Raw genomic sequence first — 19,829 nt, forward strand, 5'->3', positions numbered from 1 at the left:
ACTGCATTTACTGCTGTTTCATTTTTGTATATGAAATTATTGAGTAACGATCATGTTTGTCATAACTTGTTTGTTGACAGATGTCTTAAGACACAATGGCTATTAAAAAACTAAGATATTTTGAAGTCACTCCAGTTGACCTGTTTGAGCAGTGCCTGTTGCATCTGCTCAGTGTTCTCAGAAAATAATTAAAAACCGAGTTTAGCCTAATATGGGTTGCTTAGGCTTGAAATAATTTAAATTTTTTTCTCTCATAATACTTTCCACTGGAAATTACAAACTACGTGTATCCTTTTGTCTGACTTGCTGGATTTTTTTCACAGTATGTCTGGATTTGGGATGAACAGAAATCAGGCATTTGGAATGAATAACTCCTTATCAAGTAACATTTTTAATGGAACAGGTGAGTTTACTCTGTTTAATGTTGATGTTAAACGACAGTAGAGAGGTTTTTTATTTTTACTAAGTCTAATTAAAAATACTTTGTCCTGTTGGAGTGCAACTTTCTAATAATTTTCAGTTGTTCCATAGAAACGCTGATCCAAGAGCAGTGTTAGGAAACTGGTATTATTTTATAGGAGTGTTTTTTAATGCATTTGAAGACAAAGTGAAGGTAGTTCTGTAGTACATCACGTGGCTACAGATTATACCTAGTTGCTTAGAAATACAAAATAGGTCATGAAAAGGATATCACATATCAGAGAAAAAAAGATTTATCCATTTTCCATTAAAACAGTAGATATGTGAAACCAGTGGGAAAGCATTTTTTTTTTTTTAACTCAAACAACTTTTGAACAACTGGTTTATCATGTGATCCTTTCAGTCAGTTGATTAAGTTGTGATTTTTCTCTGGGAATTACTTTGTGGCCTGGATTTAGTGAACTAGAGAGGGGGAAATATCCTTGCGCATAAAGTGATTTAGGTTCATGTGTGCTGATGTTTCTGTATGCGGATGCATATATGAAACAACTTGAGGTGCTGGTGACATCACAAGAGTGGAAGGGTTTGGGCATTGTGACGTTTTTATAGAGCTGCAGCTCTGGCCTCACCTGTGTAGCGTTTTCTGCTGCAAGTCAGAAAGTGTTCCCATGTAACTTGCACTGCATTGGCTTTTCAGCTGCTTCAGCTTTATCTTACCTTGTCTAAGGACAATAGAGCTCTTTGATGCTGCTGCTAATATGGGTTATTCTCTCAAATTTCTTCTTGATAGCTCTTCAAATTTAGAACAGATTTAAAGCAAATTTAAAAATGTATTCTAGAACTGTAATTTTGATAGTTTGCCTTTATTGTACATGTAAAGTCTTTAATTCAAGAGAAGACCTTACTAAATGCTGTTGACAAGCTATTGTTTAAAAGCAAACTTCAAGTATCCTGGTATTCTTTAGGTTAGTCTTGTAACACAATGGTTGTAGTTATTAGTAATAATTATAAAATGAGAAAAAAAGATAAACTTGAAATAAAATATGACCAGCATTTACTTTGCAAATAATGAAGTCTTTGAGTACAATATATTAAGGATTTAAAAATACCTGTTTTTATTGTAGATGGAAGTGAAAATGTGACAGGACTGGACCTCTCAGATTTTCCAGCACTAGCAGACAGAAACAGAAGGGAAGGAAGTGGCAATCCAACTCCATTAATAAACCCTTTAGCTGGAAGGGCACCCTATGGTAAGACCATACTTCTGAAAACTCTTCAAATGTAATGAAATTTGCTTGATTAATCTTTTGCTGTTCATAGGACAACAGACAGTATTTTCAAAAATGCCAGACATGTGAGCTGCTAAGACTCATTTTTAAAAATGAATTATCAGTATCTGTGATTGGAGACCCTTTCATAAGTATTAGAACTCATCTGCTTTTGTTTCACTGTTAATAGAGATTTTTGAGGTTTTTGGTCTGTTATGGTATGATTGCTCTGAGGCTGCTCACTCTAGAAATTTCTTAGGATCTATTCAAATTACATGTATACAAGAGCTGTTGATGTCTGAGTAGCAAGTTACAGGAATAGTATTTGACTAGTAGAGGTGTTACTGGGTAAAAAGTCATAAGCTATAAACATACTGTATACTTCTGCTGTTTTGTCTGATGGTATTTGCTGTTGTACTGTTCATTGTCACCCTTACGATGAACATCAGATTTCAAAAAATAACCTTTAAGCATCAATTATTATCAGTCAGATTCCAAGTATGTGTCATATAATTCTTGCTGAACAGGTTAAAAAAAAATAAAACAAAAAGCCTTTAGGTGGATACAAATCTTATTATTTGGGTCTTGAAAAAATTGAGGTAAGCTTAGTGTGGGGCACAAAACTTTCTTTTTGTTACTGCTTTAGTAGATTTTGTCCCGCATGTTGCATCAGCTACTGTAAAAAATTGCTTTTATAACCTTAAGTTATTTTTGTGACACTTGTCAAATTTTGAACCAAAAATAAGCTAGTGTTTTTTAACTATAAAAGGCTAATGTTTTTCAGAGATAGCTCCAACTTTAACTGGACGTAATAGATATCACATTATCAAGAGAAAGTAGCCTCATGGATTTGGCATACCCAGGGTCCTCTGCATAAGACAGCTGTGAGAAAGAGTTGAACAAGTTAAAGTGAAGTGTTGAACACAGGAAAAAAAGGGACTTCCCCAGATAAAGACACTCAAAACTCACACCAAGAGTGAGTGGAGACTTACTGCAGCTAGAGGCTTACATAAGATTTTTTCCATCATAGAATGGCTTGAGTCAGAAGGAACCTTTAAAGACCATCTAGTTCCAACTCTGAAAGAGGAGACAGTATGTGAAAAATTGATAGAAGATAGGCAGGAGATTTGCACAGATGTACTTACAGCATGGAGCTTGAGTTCACTATTAAATGACACTGCAACATAAAAAAAATCTGTAATTGCTCTTGTGCTTACACCATTTCCCCATTTTGGTGCTAGCACATCTGTTTGCATGACTGCATGGTGAGCCACAAAATAAAGTTCTCTGAAGACCTACCTTGAGCATCTGCTTAATGCAGGAGATGGGTGGTGGTCGAAACAATCAAAAACTGAAAATGTGAGATACACTGGATATTGTCTTCCAGCACAAAAAGTGGAGAGTACTTTTGGTTGTGGACAAAAAAGAGAAGGTCTGAAACAGAGCAGAGATCTATTTTCCTCATGCTTAGTTATTCAGGAAAATTATACTTAAATAACTTCTAAGTGGAATAACAATATGCATTAAAGTTAATTCATTATCAATTTTATTCATCCTGTGGAAGGAATTGTAATAACTCTGGATGAAAAGGCTGAGCAGGAGAAACAAGATTAACTCAGTGTTGATTTTTTTTTCTTTAATAAAGAAACTTTGATCTCTAATTTCAGAATACTAAAGAAAGTCATATGTTGGCATCTAATAAACCACTTTAGTCCCATCCATCTACTAAGAATCTTTGAAAAATGGGACCTAGGCTTCCTTCTGTCTTCTGTTCCTCTAGTGCAGTGTTCTTTGCAACCAAATCACTATACTACTTCTCTGTGTCTCAGCAAAGTCTAGTTGTCCTTGGGTGTGTGGTGTGGTGACTTTTTTGGTTTGGTTTGGTTTGGTTTGAACTGGCATTAAAAAAAAGCTCCTGTTCAGTAGTCAGAATCCATGTTCCAATGTGACTGGCCCCCTTTTTTTAAATTAGGGTCAGAGCACTGAGAGTTGCAGGCTAAATGCTTTCAGTTTTCATACTGAAGGTAGGAGTCATTTTTATGTCACAGGCAAGTATTTCATTGTTGATGTGTTCTGCTGCAAGTTAGCTGGTTGTCCTTTGAGAATACGTGTTTCTGAAGAGATTATGCAAAAGAATTCTTCATGCAATTAGGGGACAGAGAAAAAACGTATTATACTCTTAAAAGCAGTACATCCTTCATCAGTGGATTTGCCTAAATACAGCTTTAATAATGCCTGTAAAGATTACTTGATTATTTACATGGATAAAACAGGTGCACTAGATGTGTCTATGAATTTAACCCAGAGTGTTTCTCAGCTCATACTTAAATAAGAGGCTTTAGTCTAATATATGTGGATGTTTTGAATGAATATGCTGTGTTTTGCTTTATGTGTTCAAGTCCTCACTATACAGCTTGTGCATAGTGAAAATGGCAGTAAGCAAGATAGCATAAGAAAAATCTTTTGCTTAGCAGTCATTTAATGTTATTCCTGCTTTTATTTTTATGATAGTTGGAATGGTAACAAAACCAGCAAGTGAGCAGTCCCAGGACTTTTCAATACACAATGAAGATTTTCCAGCATTACCAGGCTCCAGCTACAAAGATCCAACATCAAGTAATGATGACAATAAATCTGTAAGTAAACCTTAAATATTTTCTTATTTTCTTTGTTCACACTTCTTTTGATGATTATAATTTAAAATGATCAGTGAGTATATCTGTAATAAGAGATTTTTCAAATTTGCCCCTCTAAATTAATGGTTTTGTATAAGCAACATTTGAAATGTAACTATGTAAATGGAATTTCTCAGGAAGTTTTTTGGTCCAAAGTCACCTTGCTTGACCATGTCAGAACTTATTTTTGAGAATTGATAATAGTTTTTTAAGTTTGAAATTTGGGGTTTTTTCTATTAATTGCAGCTCATTTTTTGCTACTGATGCCTCTCATCAGTAGTAGTAATCTACACATTATAACATTTTCCTTCGAAGTTGTCAAATCCTTTAAAAGTTAGGTGATACAATATCACTTCAAGGAAAAATTCTTAATGGAGATGTGGAATCAGAGTGAAAAAGCTATTTTAATCGAGAGCATTGATGGCTATATTGCAGACTGGTGAGGTACATTGTATCTTAAATGTTGGTATCATTATTGTACATTAGATGTATAGCTTAGATCATAAGATTATGAGCTTTTCTTCATTTCCTCTGAAAGATTTGTAATAAAAAAATGCTATTTTATTGCAAATGAAAGGTGAATAAAATGTGGATGGCAAAGGACAGTTTCTAGTTTGTTTTATTATTTCTAACTGCAAAAAAGGTGTTAGTGACAGTGAGATAAATACTGGTGAATAAGTAGTAGACATGACTACAAGCTTGTATAAGAACTGAAAAATGCAACTGTTCAAAGAAAGGGACATGAGGAAGTCTGGCCCCAAATATTGTGGGCAGTGTTATAATGAGGAAAATGTTCTGATACAGTTAGTATTGAGTACAGTAAAGAGAGAGAGTAAATGGTATTAATTGTATTACTATAGACTTGTTGTAAAAAATGATAGAGAGTAAGAAATTATACATATGGAAAATACATTTTGTCAGTATTAGGTTCCTGGAGCATAGTCTGTTTTCTTGCCAGACATAGTCTGACATAGTGTTTATGTCAGACGTAGTGTTTATATCAGGGGTAGTGTTTACATCACTTTCCTGGTAGTTGCAAATGTGCCAATTGTTTGTTGCTTGCACCTGAAATTGGTTTGAATGTTATCTATTACTATGTCATGGAGTGTTATGCAGGAGCAAGACTATGGGGAAAATACATGATGTGGTGAGTGCAAAAGAACCTCTAGTCACAGGCACTTGGGATATCCACTGTGTATTGCAGTTTGGGTGTAAAATAATTTATTCTTTTAGATTGCAGACTTCTAGCCTGTTAACAGTACTTGCTGTATGGCTGGTATACTTTGGAAAATGGTAAATACTACATATGGTTTATCAACAGAATTTGGGAGCTTCCGTGTGATGCCATTTATGGGAGTGACTTGATATACTGGTTTAGAATGCTTGACTAAAAGATATGTCAATAAGTATTTCCATTTTGGTTTGTTTTCATCATACCAACTCTGCAAATTATTTTTAATAGAATTTGAGTACATCAGGCAAAACATCATCCAGCACAGATGGGCCCAAGTTTCCTGGAGATAAAAGTTCAACTACGCAAAACAACAACCAGCAGAAAAAAGGGATCCAGGTGTTACCTGATGGTATGTGTCATTCCACTTTTTCTGCTTTAGAAGTTCTGATAGTCATTTAGATCACCTTGTTGATTCCTCATCTTCTTTAAAGGAGAAAACTAATTTGTTCTTCTTGCCCAGGTCGGGTTACCAACATTCCTCAAGGGATGGTGACGGACCAGTTTGGAATGATTGGCTTGTTAACATTCATCAGGGCAGCAGAGACAGATCCAGGAATGGTACATCTTGCATTAGGAAATGATTTAACAACACTAGGTCTCAATCTCAACTCTCCTGAGTAAGTTTCTGGGTTTTAATCCTATCTTCAGTTTTGGTTTTATTATGCTGTCATTCATAATACGTTCACTTAGCTCACTTGTCTGTCAGACCCACAAGCTATTTTGCCAAATAGTTTGAAAATGTAATGACAGTAAAGTAAAATTTTTATAGTGAAGAGAATTGTGCTTCAGGGCAAGCTTTCAATAAACCTAGCGCTTTGCTTATTCTCCTAACTCCTTTAGGACTTTCTTCAAGGAATGGACAGTATATTGTGTATAGACATAATATATACATTAGTTATCAAATAATAACATTCCTTGGGGATACCTATACTTAACTCTCAGCAAACTGGAGATAAATTCGATTTATATCAGTGTAGTGATGATCAGAGCACCTGCACTGTTATGCTGCAGTGAAGATTAGTTTAAATGAAAGTGTAGTTTAATAGTTGACTTCCAGACACTCAGTTCACCCAAATGAGCTAGTTTAGCCATCTAGGTTTGCCATAGAGGCAGTGGGGAGAAAAGTAGTTAGTGATTGCACTAATGGTAAAAGAAGTGCTTTAAGACAGCTGAGATGAATAACCAACCCAGGGTGCCTCTCTTTTTCCACTAGTTATAGAAGGAGCTCAGATCATTTGGGACAAAGCTGGTGTCTTCTAGGTGACAGTAATTGTGAGAAAAAAATTAATTTTTGGTGCTCTGATTTCCAACTGAGAATCTCACACCTTTTGTTTCAGCACGGGTTTATATAGTTTGGCCTTATAGACAGAATAGTATATGTATTTTAAGGTTTGCACATACTATATTAAAAAAACAAAGACCAGACAGCATACACACATACCGTTTCTATCTGTCGTAAAGTTATAATATGGAGCAGCATGTAATTAGGGAAGCTTGATGAATGTGGATATTAAGCATAGGAAAAGTGGCTCCTTACTATCCTGCTTTTTATACAGCTATCTTTTTTTATACAGCTGTGCTGTAAATAACTGTATTTTTAGTATTTAATTACTGTGTATAGTGTATTTAGATTCTTAGATGGAGAGTGATTAACATTCAATGCAGACAGTTCCTATATTAAAAAGCTGGTTTTACTTTATGCTGCAAAAAAGCTTTGCAAACAGTCCATGCAGTCCTCAGTGTCTGGCCTGCCATCTTTTCTTATGTTAAATGTTCTTTGCTTGCTCTGTGAATTGTTTGAAATACTAAAAAGGTGTCACATATGAAAAGGCAAATTTTTCTGCCCTGAGTGGTAGTTTGGTTGGTAAAAATACCTGTCTGACATAAAAACTTAGCACAATAAATGGTCTTTTAGAAACAAAACTTTAGAATTCTGTGTATATCGCTAGTGGTTTAAATTAACCCTTCTAACTCCTGTTTTGAAGAGGAGTAAAATCTTTACTGGTTAGTTTTAAAAAGCAACCTGCCAGCATAAAATTTCACTCCCCTTTTAAATCATAGGCTAATAAATTAGAACCCAACAGTGACAACTGTTCCTAGTTAAACTGAAACCCTGCATAACATTGGATAGCTGAAAAAGGTTGGGACCTCTGGCACCTAAGTTGAAGGACCCTGTAGTTTGCCATGGTAGTTTAAATGCAGCCTTGCTCTGCGGATAAAAAAGAAAATGAGTAAGTGTAACTGCTTTAGGAAAGTTTCCTTCTTTCTTCTCACCCCAGCTAGGGATTTGGTTATGTGATACAGCTTTTAGGTTCTCAAAATTGGTGATGGAGGTTTTTTTTCTGGTTGGTTGGTTGGTTGGTTTGGGGATTAATTTTTATAAATTTGTGCTTTATTTTTTCTTCAGAAATCTTTATCCCAAATTTGCATCCCCCTGGGCATCATCACCTTGTCGACCTCAAGACATAGGTAAGAGAGAAATTACTATTAAATTCAATATTAATATTTGCAAAATATATTCATTTACATGTCTTAATAGTTGCATCAATTCCGATTCTTTTTTAGACTTCCATGTTCCATCTGAATACTTAACTAACATTCACATTAGGGATAAGGTGAGTACGTGTGTCTTTGTGTGTGTGCATTTTTTGTTAATTTATTACCAGTAAGTTTCTAAATTTTCTTTCAGATAGGTAATGTTCAAAATCAGTGCATTTTGTGCATGTCCTCAGTCTTTCTAGAAACAGTGGTGTATTAACAGGCTGATTGGACACATCAAGCACCCATTATATCTTACGGAAAGAGAATGGGCATGCCAAAGAATAGCTAAAAAGCACAGTATGTTTTTAAGAGTTTGACTTTCATGTGAAGATGAAGTTTTCTATAATATAATTCAAATGCCAAATTAAATGGAGGTATTCCTTCTTGAGATAAGCTCGGAAGTGTGTTCTCACATATCTGTTGCATTCCATATCTACATGAAAAGGGATTTTTTGAGATATATTTTCTTTCAGCTATTGTAGGGATCATTGAAAAATAGCGTAGGAAGTTTTAGTGATGTTACTTAATAGGGCGTGAAGGGAGCAAATACATGCAGAAGTTATTTTGTTGGTTTTTTTCAAATAAAATGAGTAGATGAGGATACACAGATAGATATAGGGAGAAAATTCTGTCTTGCTGATTTGTTACATCTGTATTTTTCTATTGTATCTTTTAACTTGGAAAGATTAACTAAAATGAAGAAAAATTGATTGTTTTAATAATTATTAGAATATCATTTTCAGCACATTTAGAATGGAAGAATGGAAGTTCTGAATGTATCCTTGTGTTATTTAAGTGGGGTAGTGTGTTTTAAAACATTTATCTATTGTGATTTTTCATCCTCCTTTTCTTCAATCTTTTGCAGCTGGCTGCAATAAAACTTGGCCGATATGGAGAAGATCTCCTGTTTTATCTCTATTACATGAATGGAGGAGATGTATTACAGCTATTAGCAGCAGTAGAGCTGTACGTTCAAACTGTTTTGTCAGTCTTATATGAGTTAATCTATTGCAATAATGAAATAGCAGATGTTAAAAAAAACAAACAGAACACTCCAACAAGTTAGACATTGAAAGCAAGAAGTTTAGTCACTCTTGAACTGTAAATATTTTTTTTAAATACCTCCTCCAGCCTTGGTGTCATTTTGTACGGAGTTTTTGTACATTCATATAGTGAAAATCAAAAGCCTGTCTCATGTATTTTGCATTATGAAGCACTGTGAAAAAATGGCAGATGTCAGTTATTATCAAATGTGTAACTTACCTATCTTCAACAAAACAAAAACCAGTAAATACTCATAAAAAGAGATTGCTGTTTGAACCTGCCAGACTTGACGTTTCTTAATGTGTTTTAGTTTGAGGTGTAATAACTGTATGGAAGAGGTATGAAATTACAGGTTTAACAATGTCGTAGAAATTCTGGTTTGGATTTGAATGCATTGTACAATTCTGATTGAAACCTTTACAATTAATTTATTAAGCCAATTTCAGATAACTAACACTAAGAATTATTTTTCCTCTCTGTTACAAATGAAAGATTTAACCGGGATTGGAGATACCACAAAGAAGAACGAGTATGGATCACCAGGGCACCCGGCATGGAGCCAACAATGAAAACCAATACGTACGAGAGGGGAACATATTACTTCTTTGACTGTCTTAACTGGAGGAAAGTAGCTAAGGTATCTCTTTTCCTTTGTCTACATATTTTATGTCTGGCAGCTGTGTATTTTTACAAACAGAAAAGTAAAACACAACCTTCTTCACAAAAATCCCAAAAATTCTGACCTCCTGTTACTTAGGTTCATTACCTTAATTTCTGATGTCTGAGAGAATAAAGGTTGTTTGGAACATGAGCTTGCTTGTGGAAAATAAGGAGCTGTTTCTCTCATTTCCAGTTTTTTTGAGAGGTAGAAGGATGTAAAACTTCTGTTAGGAGTTTTGTTAAAATTGAAAGTTCTTTCCACAGTATAGAGTTGTAGAATGGAAGGCATTATTTGGCATTTCAGAGGTTATACTTGCAAGCATTTTATAACTTCACTTTAGGAAATGAAATAGGAAGCTACCACATCTCATTTTGGAATTAAAAATGGATGTGGAATGGGTGCAGGGCATGCTTTTTTGGTTTTTGGGTACAGTCTCTCCTTAACCGTACTTAGGAATTCCATAATCTGTTGTTTGAAAACCAGAGTTCCTTGAAATAAATAACTTCTAAGGAGGAGGCATATTTCCATGACACTTGTTTTCTATATTGTAGACCAAGAGGCATTAAAAAATCAGAAAGCTGTAGGTTTTTCCCTTCCCTGCTGTCCTAATCTGTTTGTCCCGTTCTGTCCATTAATACTGTCAATAATGTTCTATGTCAGATCTTCTGTAGATACAGTATCACACTCTTGCATTTCTCTAAAAAACACTTAACAGATCAAACCGGATTAACCTTGAACTCTAAGCATTGAACTCTAGAGATGCGATTCCAGCATGTTGGAACTGTATTTTGTGATCCCACATGCCTGGGTATTTCATAGAATCAGAAATCTTTTCAGTTGCAGCTGAAACTTAAGAATTATTTGTTGAAAAGGCATTTCATTTCTGTGGGCGAATTGCATCTATACACTTGGAGATTATGAAACATTGCATTAAATAGTTACATGTCTGTTGATGTGTTTTTAAACATCCGTACTAAGGAGAATAAAGTTCAGTGTCCTCTGTCTATATTGAGGTTTGCCATCTAGACATTCAGTAGATACATGCTATTTTTATTTCCTCCCCCACTCCCTCCACCCAGTAATTTTGCGTAGTTTGTGCAAGCTTCCCTCAGAAATTAATGTTTCAGTTGCCCTGAAGGGTGTGGGAGATTCTTTAGTCCAATTGCATGTGTGACTCCTTGCCTCTGCTGCCTTTCTGCTGCTGCAGAAAAACACAAGAATCTGTAACTGACAGTTATAATGGAGAGCCTTACTTGTATTGCTTTTCATAAGTGCAAGGTAATTCCAAAACTCCTAAGCAAAAGCACCACTCCTCTAACAGAAAAGCCAAACAAAGGGAAAGTTTTTATTTCTACTTGAATTGCTCATTTGCTGTGTAGCATACTTCTTTAGGTTCCCCAGGTTGCTATTTAAAGCTCCTTTATTGTTGCCTAAGATTATCAGAGGGGATGTAATAACATTTTGAAAGGATAGATTTCTTTTCTGGAGTCAACTGAACGTGTTCCATTTATTTATGAGCAATAAGAGCCACATGTAGTGTGGCTTCATATGTCAATGGAATTGTGGTTTTAGCTTGTGTGGACACACAACATTTCCTTTTACTAGGAGGAAGTGGTGCCCACTGTATAAGGATAGTAACCTCTTCAGTATCTCCTTTTTCTACCTGTGGTAAATGTATGCAGCTGCTATTTGATGCTTTAGAATTACTTTTTAAGACAATAGTCTCTATTTGGAATCCTGAGTGCTGTTTTGAAACTCAGCATCCAGTGCTTGAGTGATGCACACTACATCCTTCTGTTAAGCATTTCTGAGATACTGGAGAGATAGGAATCATGACTGTTCTCTGAATGTTTTTCCCCATGATTTACATAGATTCTCTTCTTTTTATTTGCATGCTGAAAATAATTACCCCAACATTAAGAAGCAATAGATAGCTAGTAAGTCAAGGGATAGTATTTTCTCAAGTTTTGCAATTGCAGTAGTATTTTAACAAGGAATGTGATTATTTTTTTTTTTCCCACCAATGTCCATAAGAAGCAGTAATGTCTTTTATTCTAGGCTTGCATATTTCTTAGTGCAAAAAATTGAACTGGAATATTATTTTGAAATTTTTACTTAACTTCATGCAGGCAAATTGAGCATTGATCACAGAAAGCTAGAGAATGATTTTGGGGAAAATTGAGATTTTTGTTGCATGGAAAAGGAATTGCATATGAGAAGTAATTCTGTGACATTTCCACCTTTGATAAATAAATAAAAATTTTGATGTATGTCATGTGTGATCTTAGCATTCCATGGTAATGTTGTTTCCTCTGGTATTAATTTCTGGAGTTGCCATTTCCTTTGAGGAAGACTAATATTAACTCACTCTAACAAGAACAGCAATATTTATGAACTCTGTGTTGCTTTGAATGCAAAGAAAAGTATGGCCAAGTAATTTTTTTTCTAACACACGCAGAAGTAATTAATAAATATTTCCGGAAATTAGACCTATAAGGATCTGGGAAAAAAAAAGAGAATTCTGATAAATTGCAGTCTCTTATTAAAACTCCTACATTATTAGTCAATGCTGGGAATATCAGTTCCTTAGAAGGCCACAATAATAATTGCTGCTTAAGAGTTTCACTGGTCCGTTTTTGAAGCAGTCAGGAATACTTGCTCGTAAATTACTGTCTCTTATATGTGCATATTCAGTTGTTTTCAGGGTGCTGTATAAATTTGGTTCTTGTTCTAGTGTAGATGCTCAAATACAGGGCAACAGATACTCTAATGTGTTGTTCTTTGCAGACATCAGGTATCTTGCATTAGGAGCTTACATATTTATTGTCCCTATTTTAAATTACACTGCAGTATGATATACTGCTGCAGTGAAATACAGCAGTTTACTCTAGATAACACAACTAAATCTTAAGTCTTACATCTGTAAAAAACATAAACCAGTTGTGATTTAGTAGGTTTAGTGTTCTAGATCAGTTTTAATAAAAGTGAAAAGGCTGAATAACTTCTTTCAAGAAAAATAATAAATTTATCTTTTTTATTAAACTGTAGGCTCTATTTTTATATTTCTAAAAGATAGTAGACTGAAGAAGGAAGTGCAGCAAAGTAGCTGAGTAATGAGACTTCCTAAACTGTTAAGAAATAAAACCAAGTTGATTCTGTTTTGACACATGGTAGTAAATTGCAAAAAAATATGAATGACAAACTTCAAATTCACCTTAAACACAAACTAAAATGCAGAAAAATTCTGATTACAGACATGTTTGTTATGTGGTTTTTCATCCTAGGGGTGTGGAAAGTATGCTGAGGTTAAAGACACTTCGATTTTTTTTCACTGTGGTTTTGGCTATAGTTTGCTGCTGTTGAGGAGACATGAGAGAGATAGGGAAGTAGATCTGACACCCAGAGTGCTTTCTACAATTGCACATTTACTGAAATCCTGATTTGAGTTGTATGAATTAAGCTGTCTAGAATTTCTCCTTTTTACTTTTCAGTAAGGAAAATTAATTCATTTAAGTACAAGATTATAAAACCTTTTTACATTGATGTCATAATTATAAAACATGGAAATTTTTCATGGGAGAGAAAGTTAAATTCATTAGCCTAATAGAGATGGGCCACAGTGTTTCAGCTCAGCCCCTAATTTAAAGTTGTCTTTGCATCCATCTTTAAGTCAGTATAAGTGCTGCTTTTAAGTTCCATTTGGAATATTTAAGCTAGCCTTGGGATTTGTACCCACTGCTCTGATGGACTTAACACAAGCCAGAATATTTTGTCGTCAGGATACTCTAATTCTAACTTTTTTGATTAGTTTTGCTCTACAAATGCTATCGGTCATCCTAAGCAATCCTCTTCTACCTTAAGTATCCTTGCCTCTTACTGTTTGTACATGTCCAGACTGATGTAACTTTACTATCAAAGCAAGTTTTCAGGATGATATGAGAAGTGATTATTTTCTTTGCATAGAACAATTTGTTTAGTGTCAAACATGCTTGTAAGTTTGCACACACATTCCGTATTCATAATTCCTCTTTGATAAAAGGTAATTAAGTTTTAATAATTACCTCCATGTGGAAAAGAAGGCAATTTAACACATTCATCAATGGATAAATGGAAATTTTTTACACTTTATTTATATCTGTCGATATTAAATAATACCACTGCTACTGTTGACATCCTAAACCACAGTGGCAAAAGCAAAAACATTAAGTGTACCTGTAATGTAAGTATTTTCCCGTATGTAATAAATATTTGTGTTTTAGCTTCCAGAAGTACTTGGTCAATGAATTCTTTTTTGGGTATTGTCAGATAAAACTTTAGGTGTTCTTATACACTACTGAATTTTGAATTTGAGGTTTGCTTACACTGGAATGCAAATCGAGAAGGCTGTTTTAAGCCTGTTGATTTTAGCAGTCAATAACAGTTTGAAGTATGAACTCACATACTTCTAGAGAATATTTGATAGGAAAACATACTCCTTCTGAAGGAGAGACTTCTAATTTGTAGGATGGAAACAATTGCTCAACCTTCTAAGCATTTACCATTTATTCCAGACTCCTTGTTTGCAGCTACCACTGTCAATAGAGGCTCGCAACAACCTTAAGTTTGGAAACCCCTTTTTTAGGATACTGATACTTTCTGGTTTCTGATACTTACTTTGTCTTACCAGTTTAATTAGCAATTTTCAATGGCTAATTTTTAAGGCATTTCAGAGCTTGTGGAAGTTAACTGATTGAAGCTAACCATAGATTGATAGTAATCTGCAGGCCCTTCCATGATAATGTGCAAGATAGAAACTTAGACAGCCATGAAAGGCAGAGAAAGCTTGAGTAGTATCATTTCTATTATAAAATGACTGCAAAATTGCTGGATATCATGGATAGAATGGTTTGGGTTAGAAGAGACCTTAAAGATCATCTAGTTCAAACCTCCTGCCATGGGCAAGAATACCTTCCACTAGACCAGGTTGCTCAGAGCCCCATTCAACCTGGTCTTAAACACTTCCAGGGATGAGGCAGCCGCAGCTTCTCTGGGTAGCCTGTTGCAGTGCCTCACCACCCTCATAGTAAAGAATTTATTTCTAAAATCCAATCTAAATCCTGTCCTTCTTCAACTTAAAGCCACTCCCCCTTGTCCTATTACTACATGCCCTTGCAAAAAGTCCCTCTCCACCCTTCCTATAGGCCCCCTAAGACCCACCCAACCTAATCCAGCTTTTGACACCAAAGTATGTGCATGGACTTGGCACCCCTTGATCTTGCTTCTTTCCCAAAGAGAGAGCAACATGTCTTCAGTCTCAGCATGTGTATGTATCTGCACAAAAAGAGAACATACTGGCAGGCAGTTTTTATTAGGAATGCCAAAAGCAATTCACTTGTGTATGTATGACCTAAAAAAGCTCAAACAAACAAACACATCACCTAAATAAATAAACAACCCCCAAAACCCAACCAAACAAAAAATACCTTAAAAAAATCTTTGCTTGGAGTAGAGAGCAGGGAACTAGAAATGAAGCAGATGTGCAATATTTCAGTGCAGATGGCTGTAACCTCACATAGTTTTTGCTAGGGTTTTCCAGATTTAGGGATAGTATTCTCAAGGGAATAGAGAATGCTTCACATTTTCTACTACTTCGTTTTCTTACCGTGCTTACTTGATCTTATGCCAAATGGGCCTTGTTTTTCCTTGAAAGATGAGAGATCTGAGAGTTGGATTTCCTAGATTTTATTTCTGTTCTTGCACTTGATGTAGTATTTAATTTAGTACAGATTTAGGTGTACTGAAATATTATACTATTTAATTACTTGAGAGAGTGTTCTGAAATAATCTGTTCATTACTCTGTGTTTTCCATCTCTATGTGAAAACAGTGAGCCAAGTTTGCTTTGCAGATACAGATGATGTTCTGCTGAGGTTCTCCACCGAGTCAGGAAAAATAAATTAACTGTGCATGTCCAAGGTAGTTGTTGAATTACCAAGAAGTACCCTTAAAGAACAGTTCTGAAACTTCTGCTTACTCTGTTTTTTGAATGAAGATAAAATAGGGATGAGACACAGTTAAACTGCTGAAAGGGTCTGGAAAATACAAGCTTTCAGATCTGGTGGGTCTGGGGCTTAAATGTGAGTATGAAAAATGGTGATTTGTGTTAAGTGGGTCTTATTACTTTGTCTCTAGCGTTTTAGGTAATGCTCCCAAAGGCGAAACCTGGCTAGTTTAAGTGATATTTTCACAGAATCATTTTTAGTAAAGACCTCTAAGATCAAGTCCAGCCTTTGACTGATCACCACCATGTCAAATAGACCTTAGCACTAAGTCTAGTTGATTCTTGAACACCTCCTTATGTTCAACCTGAACCTCCCCTGGTGCATCTTGAAGCTATTTGGTCTGGTAGTGTGACACAAAAATATCCCCAAACTTCAGTTCATGCACAATAAGCCTCTATTCCTGACACGCTGAAAAACAGCTTTTGTTTATAATTCAGCTCATGCTGTGATTGTGTATTTGTGTTTGGTGTATGTGCATATATAAAAATTATTTGCGATTGTAACAAGGGTTTTGAGGATCATGTAGCATTCAAAAGAATAGGAGAACCTACATGTTGCAGGTGTAATGGCTTAGGATTGTTGTAATTTACTATTTTTTCTCCTTAAAATATGGAATCCAAGATAGCATAGTCACGTGGTTTTGCCTTACGATAAGTTAGTACTTGATCGCCTCTGTATTTGTGCTTTGTAAAGTGTGGCTGGTAGACCAGGTCTTGATAGGTAACTGATACATGGTTTTATTTGTTTTTTCTTTTTTCTTCTTTTTTTTTTTTTAACTGTAGGAGTTCCACCTGGAATATGACAAATTAGAAGAAAGGCCTCATCTGCCATCAACCTTCAACTACAACCCTGCTCAGCAAGCCTTCTAAAGACTTCCCTTTTCTTGGGGTATGGCTGTCTCAGCACAATACTCAACATAACTGCAGAACTGATGTGGCTCAGGCATCCTGGTTTTAATTCCTTGAGGATCTGGCAATTGGCTCATGCGAAGGGTCACCATTTGAGGTCCTGCCTTACTAATTATGTGCTGCCCAACAACTAAATTTGTAATTGTTTTTCTTTAGTTTGAGCAGGGTCTGAATTTTTGTTTTTGTTTTCTTTTTTGCCAGCAGACAAGCTTGGGTCTGTAAAGACAAGCGAGTACACTGACAAAAGTTTACCACTTAGTTTTCCAAAATGTAAAAACAAAAAAAAAGAAAAAAGACAAAAAATTAGACAACAAAATTTGCATTGTTCATTGTAGCACTATTGGTAATAAAAAATGTTTGTGCATTTTTATGTGAAGATCCTTCTCGTATTTCATTTGGAAAGATGAGCAAGGTTTGCTTCCTTCATTTTACTTCCCCTTCTGTTTTTGAAAGGCAGTTTTCGCCAAGCTTAATGCAAGAATATCTGACTGTTTAGAAGAAAGATATTGCCACAGTCTCTGGTTAGTTTCCAGAGTTGTGTATTACTGAGCTTCATCTTTCCAGAATGAGCAAAACACTGTCCAGTCTTTGTTACAATTTTGTAATAAATGTGTACATTTTTTTTAAATTTTTGGACATCACATGAATAAAGGTATGTATGTACGAATGTGTATATATTATATATATGACATCTATTTTGGAAAATGTTTGCCCTGCTGTACCTCATTTTTAGGAGGTGTGCATGGATGCAATATATGAAAACGGGACATTCTGGAACTGCTGGTCAGGGGACTACTTTGTCGCCCTGTGCACTAAAGGGCCAGATTTTCAGCAGCCAAGGACATCCATACCCAAGTGAATGTGATGGGACTTAAAGAAGTGAACTGAGACAATTCACTCTGGCTGTTTGAACAGCAGCGTTTCATAGGAAGAGAAAAAAAAAAAAGATCAATCTTGTATTTTCTGACCACATAAAGGCTTCTTCTCTTTGTAATAAAGTAGAAAAGCTCTCCTCACTGCAGTGTTGACTTTGATTTGAGATTGTGAAATTATTTCTTCAACAATGAAAAATGGAAAAAAAATTGAAGTATTAAAACTATCGAGCTGTACAGTGGTTAAGACACTTGAAGAGTCTTTTTGCTGCTGACAAGTAAATTTATGAGAGTCTCATTCTTTTCCACGGTAAATTTTCCACAGGCAAAATGTTCGGTGAACCTTGGTTTCAGATCCCCTCTCTATAATAGCAAATAATTTTTAGAAAGGTGGGTGGGTGACATGTCAAATGATAGAAAGATGCTTCAAGAATTTGTCACTTGCGAGAAGCTTGGGTTAGAACTGATCACTGCTTAGTTCCATGTTGATGTTTTCCCACTTTAAACAGAAATACATTTCATTTGGTGATTGCTACTACTTGAACTTCCAGATGCAAATAAACATGAATATACACTGGTTCTGAAAACTGTAACTGTTCTGAGCAGAAGAGGAAAATCCTGAACTGTTGGGTGGGATGGTTTCTTTTTCTAGATATGCTGGCAACTTCTCATTGAGTTGCCTCTGGTGATGCAGATCATTGAAAAATTCCTGAAATTACCAAAGCAAGAAAAGACATGTCAATGAATCCTGGGATTTTGTTCCTACATTTTGACCCATTTTTCTATGTAGTGCAAAAGCAGCTTGCTTGCATGTATTGAATTATGCTTGGAAATTGGACCATTAGTGGCCTTGCTGTGGTTCTGTATCAGGTGTATGATGAATTTTAAATTCTGAACTTTTTTTAATACCTATTTTAAGATGGTAGACATAAAACTGTAAGTCTGTTGATTATATTTTTGTTCTATTATTAAAGCAAATATTTCCCAGCTTGAAAGAAGAGGATGGCTAGAATCCGTATGATGGCTAACACAGCTGAAAAAGATGGTGGCTTTTTCTTAAACCAAAGCAAATTCAAACATATCCAAACATAAATTTATAAATTTTCAAAAGGCTAATTTTCCAAAAGCATCTTTTTCACTCCACAATTAATGTTACCTTTTTTACTGTCAGATGTTTGCTATGACCATTGATTTTTTTTTTTTTGTAAGGATTCCTGAAGTGATACTTGCATCTTCAAAACAAGTGTAATTATTTCGTATGTTTATTCAAATTAACAACATGTAGTAAAGGGAGCAAGATAAGTTACATTAAAATACTGAATACCTATGGCACTTTAAAAACAATTAAGCTGAGATTTGGAACCTAAGTTCTCCAAAACAAAATACTTAAACATACAGTTGTATTGTTGTATTCAGCCGCAGTCTTTCAAAAATGTGAGATGCCTGGTTTTGGGAAACTTCTCACCTGTGAGCAAGGAACTGGTGCTTTGCTTATTCCAGGTGGAAGAACAGTCTGGCTTTCATTTATCAGTTAAATAAGTATATATGGAAACTTTAATATCTTAATCTGACTTAATTTCATATTACACTCTGGGTTGAAGGAAGAGAAACAGATTTAAACAGAAAACAAGATGTAAGATTAGAACCACTTCTTAACTGATACCATATTAATTTAAAAATTGGAAAAAAGAACATACTGCTTTTTTTACTGAAAGGAAGAAAACCTCAGCCCTCATTTACGCACTTGTGTGGCTAATGGGTGACTGAATTGACCTGGAGATTTTCAGACTGACAATTATCGTCTGAGGCTTATTTAATACGTTGTTTTGTTCCACTAACACTATGAATAGGGACATACTAGGATGCTGTTTTAAAAATACCTTTTTTTGAGGTGGGTGTTTTCTCCTGTAACTATAGTTTTGTACAACAATGTGCAAGGTAAGTTCTGAGTCAAAAACCCAGTGTTCTTGGAAACAAGTAGAAGTATTCGTATTTCTGGCCTGTCCAACATGCTTATAGGCATTGCTCCTTGTTGCATATTTTTTATAAATCTTTATTGAGTAGTTAGCTCCACTTTCTCTGTGAATCTGCTACTTGCAACTTCCAGGGTTAACACGAGTTTCACTGATTTGATTACTCCTAGTATTGCAGAAAACGCTTCTTATT

At 35.2% G+C, this 19,829-nt stretch overlaps 1 protein-coding gene across 4 annotated transcripts in view; it reads left to right on the plus strand.

Moving 5' to 3' along the window:
* CNOT2 (CCR4-NOT transcription complex subunit 2) overlaps positions 1-17,807 on the plus strand; it is an 82,637-nt gene extending 64,830 nt beyond the window's left edge. For 3 of the 4 annotated variants that reach the window (XM_085044868.1, XM_085044852.1, XM_085044858.1), the window contains exons 6-15: positions 324-403; positions 1,545-1,670; positions 4,200-4,324; positions 5,826-5,946; positions 6,058-6,214; positions 8,005-8,066; positions 8,163-8,212; positions 9,004-9,104; positions 9,675-9,819; positions 16,666-17,807. In XM_085044868.1, the coding sequence (XP_084900994.1) occupies positions 324-403; positions 1,545-1,670; positions 4,200-4,324; positions 5,826-5,946; positions 6,058-6,214; positions 8,005-8,066; positions 8,163-8,212; positions 9,004-9,104; positions 9,675-9,819; positions 16,666-16,752 (1,054 nt within the window). In that variant the 3' untranslated portion in view covers positions 16,753-17,807. The remainder of the gene's footprint in view (positions 1-323; positions 404-1,544; positions 1,671-4,199; positions 4,325-5,825; positions 5,947-6,057; positions 6,215-8,004; positions 8,067-8,162; positions 8,213-9,003; positions 9,105-9,674; positions 9,820-16,665) is intronic. The other variant, XM_085044864.1, reaches the window with a different exon arrangement.
* Positions 17,808-19,829: the final 2,022 nt, after the last annotated feature.

This window comes from Lichenostomus cassidix, chromosome 1Aa, assembly GCF_008360975.1.
Source record: "Lichenostomus cassidix isolate B80296 chromosome 1Aa, HeHo_3.0, whole genome shotgun sequence".
In the NCBI taxonomy this organism is placed as follows: domain Eukaryota; kingdom Metazoa; phylum Chordata; class Aves; order Passeriformes; family Meliphagidae; genus Lichenostomus; species Lichenostomus cassidix.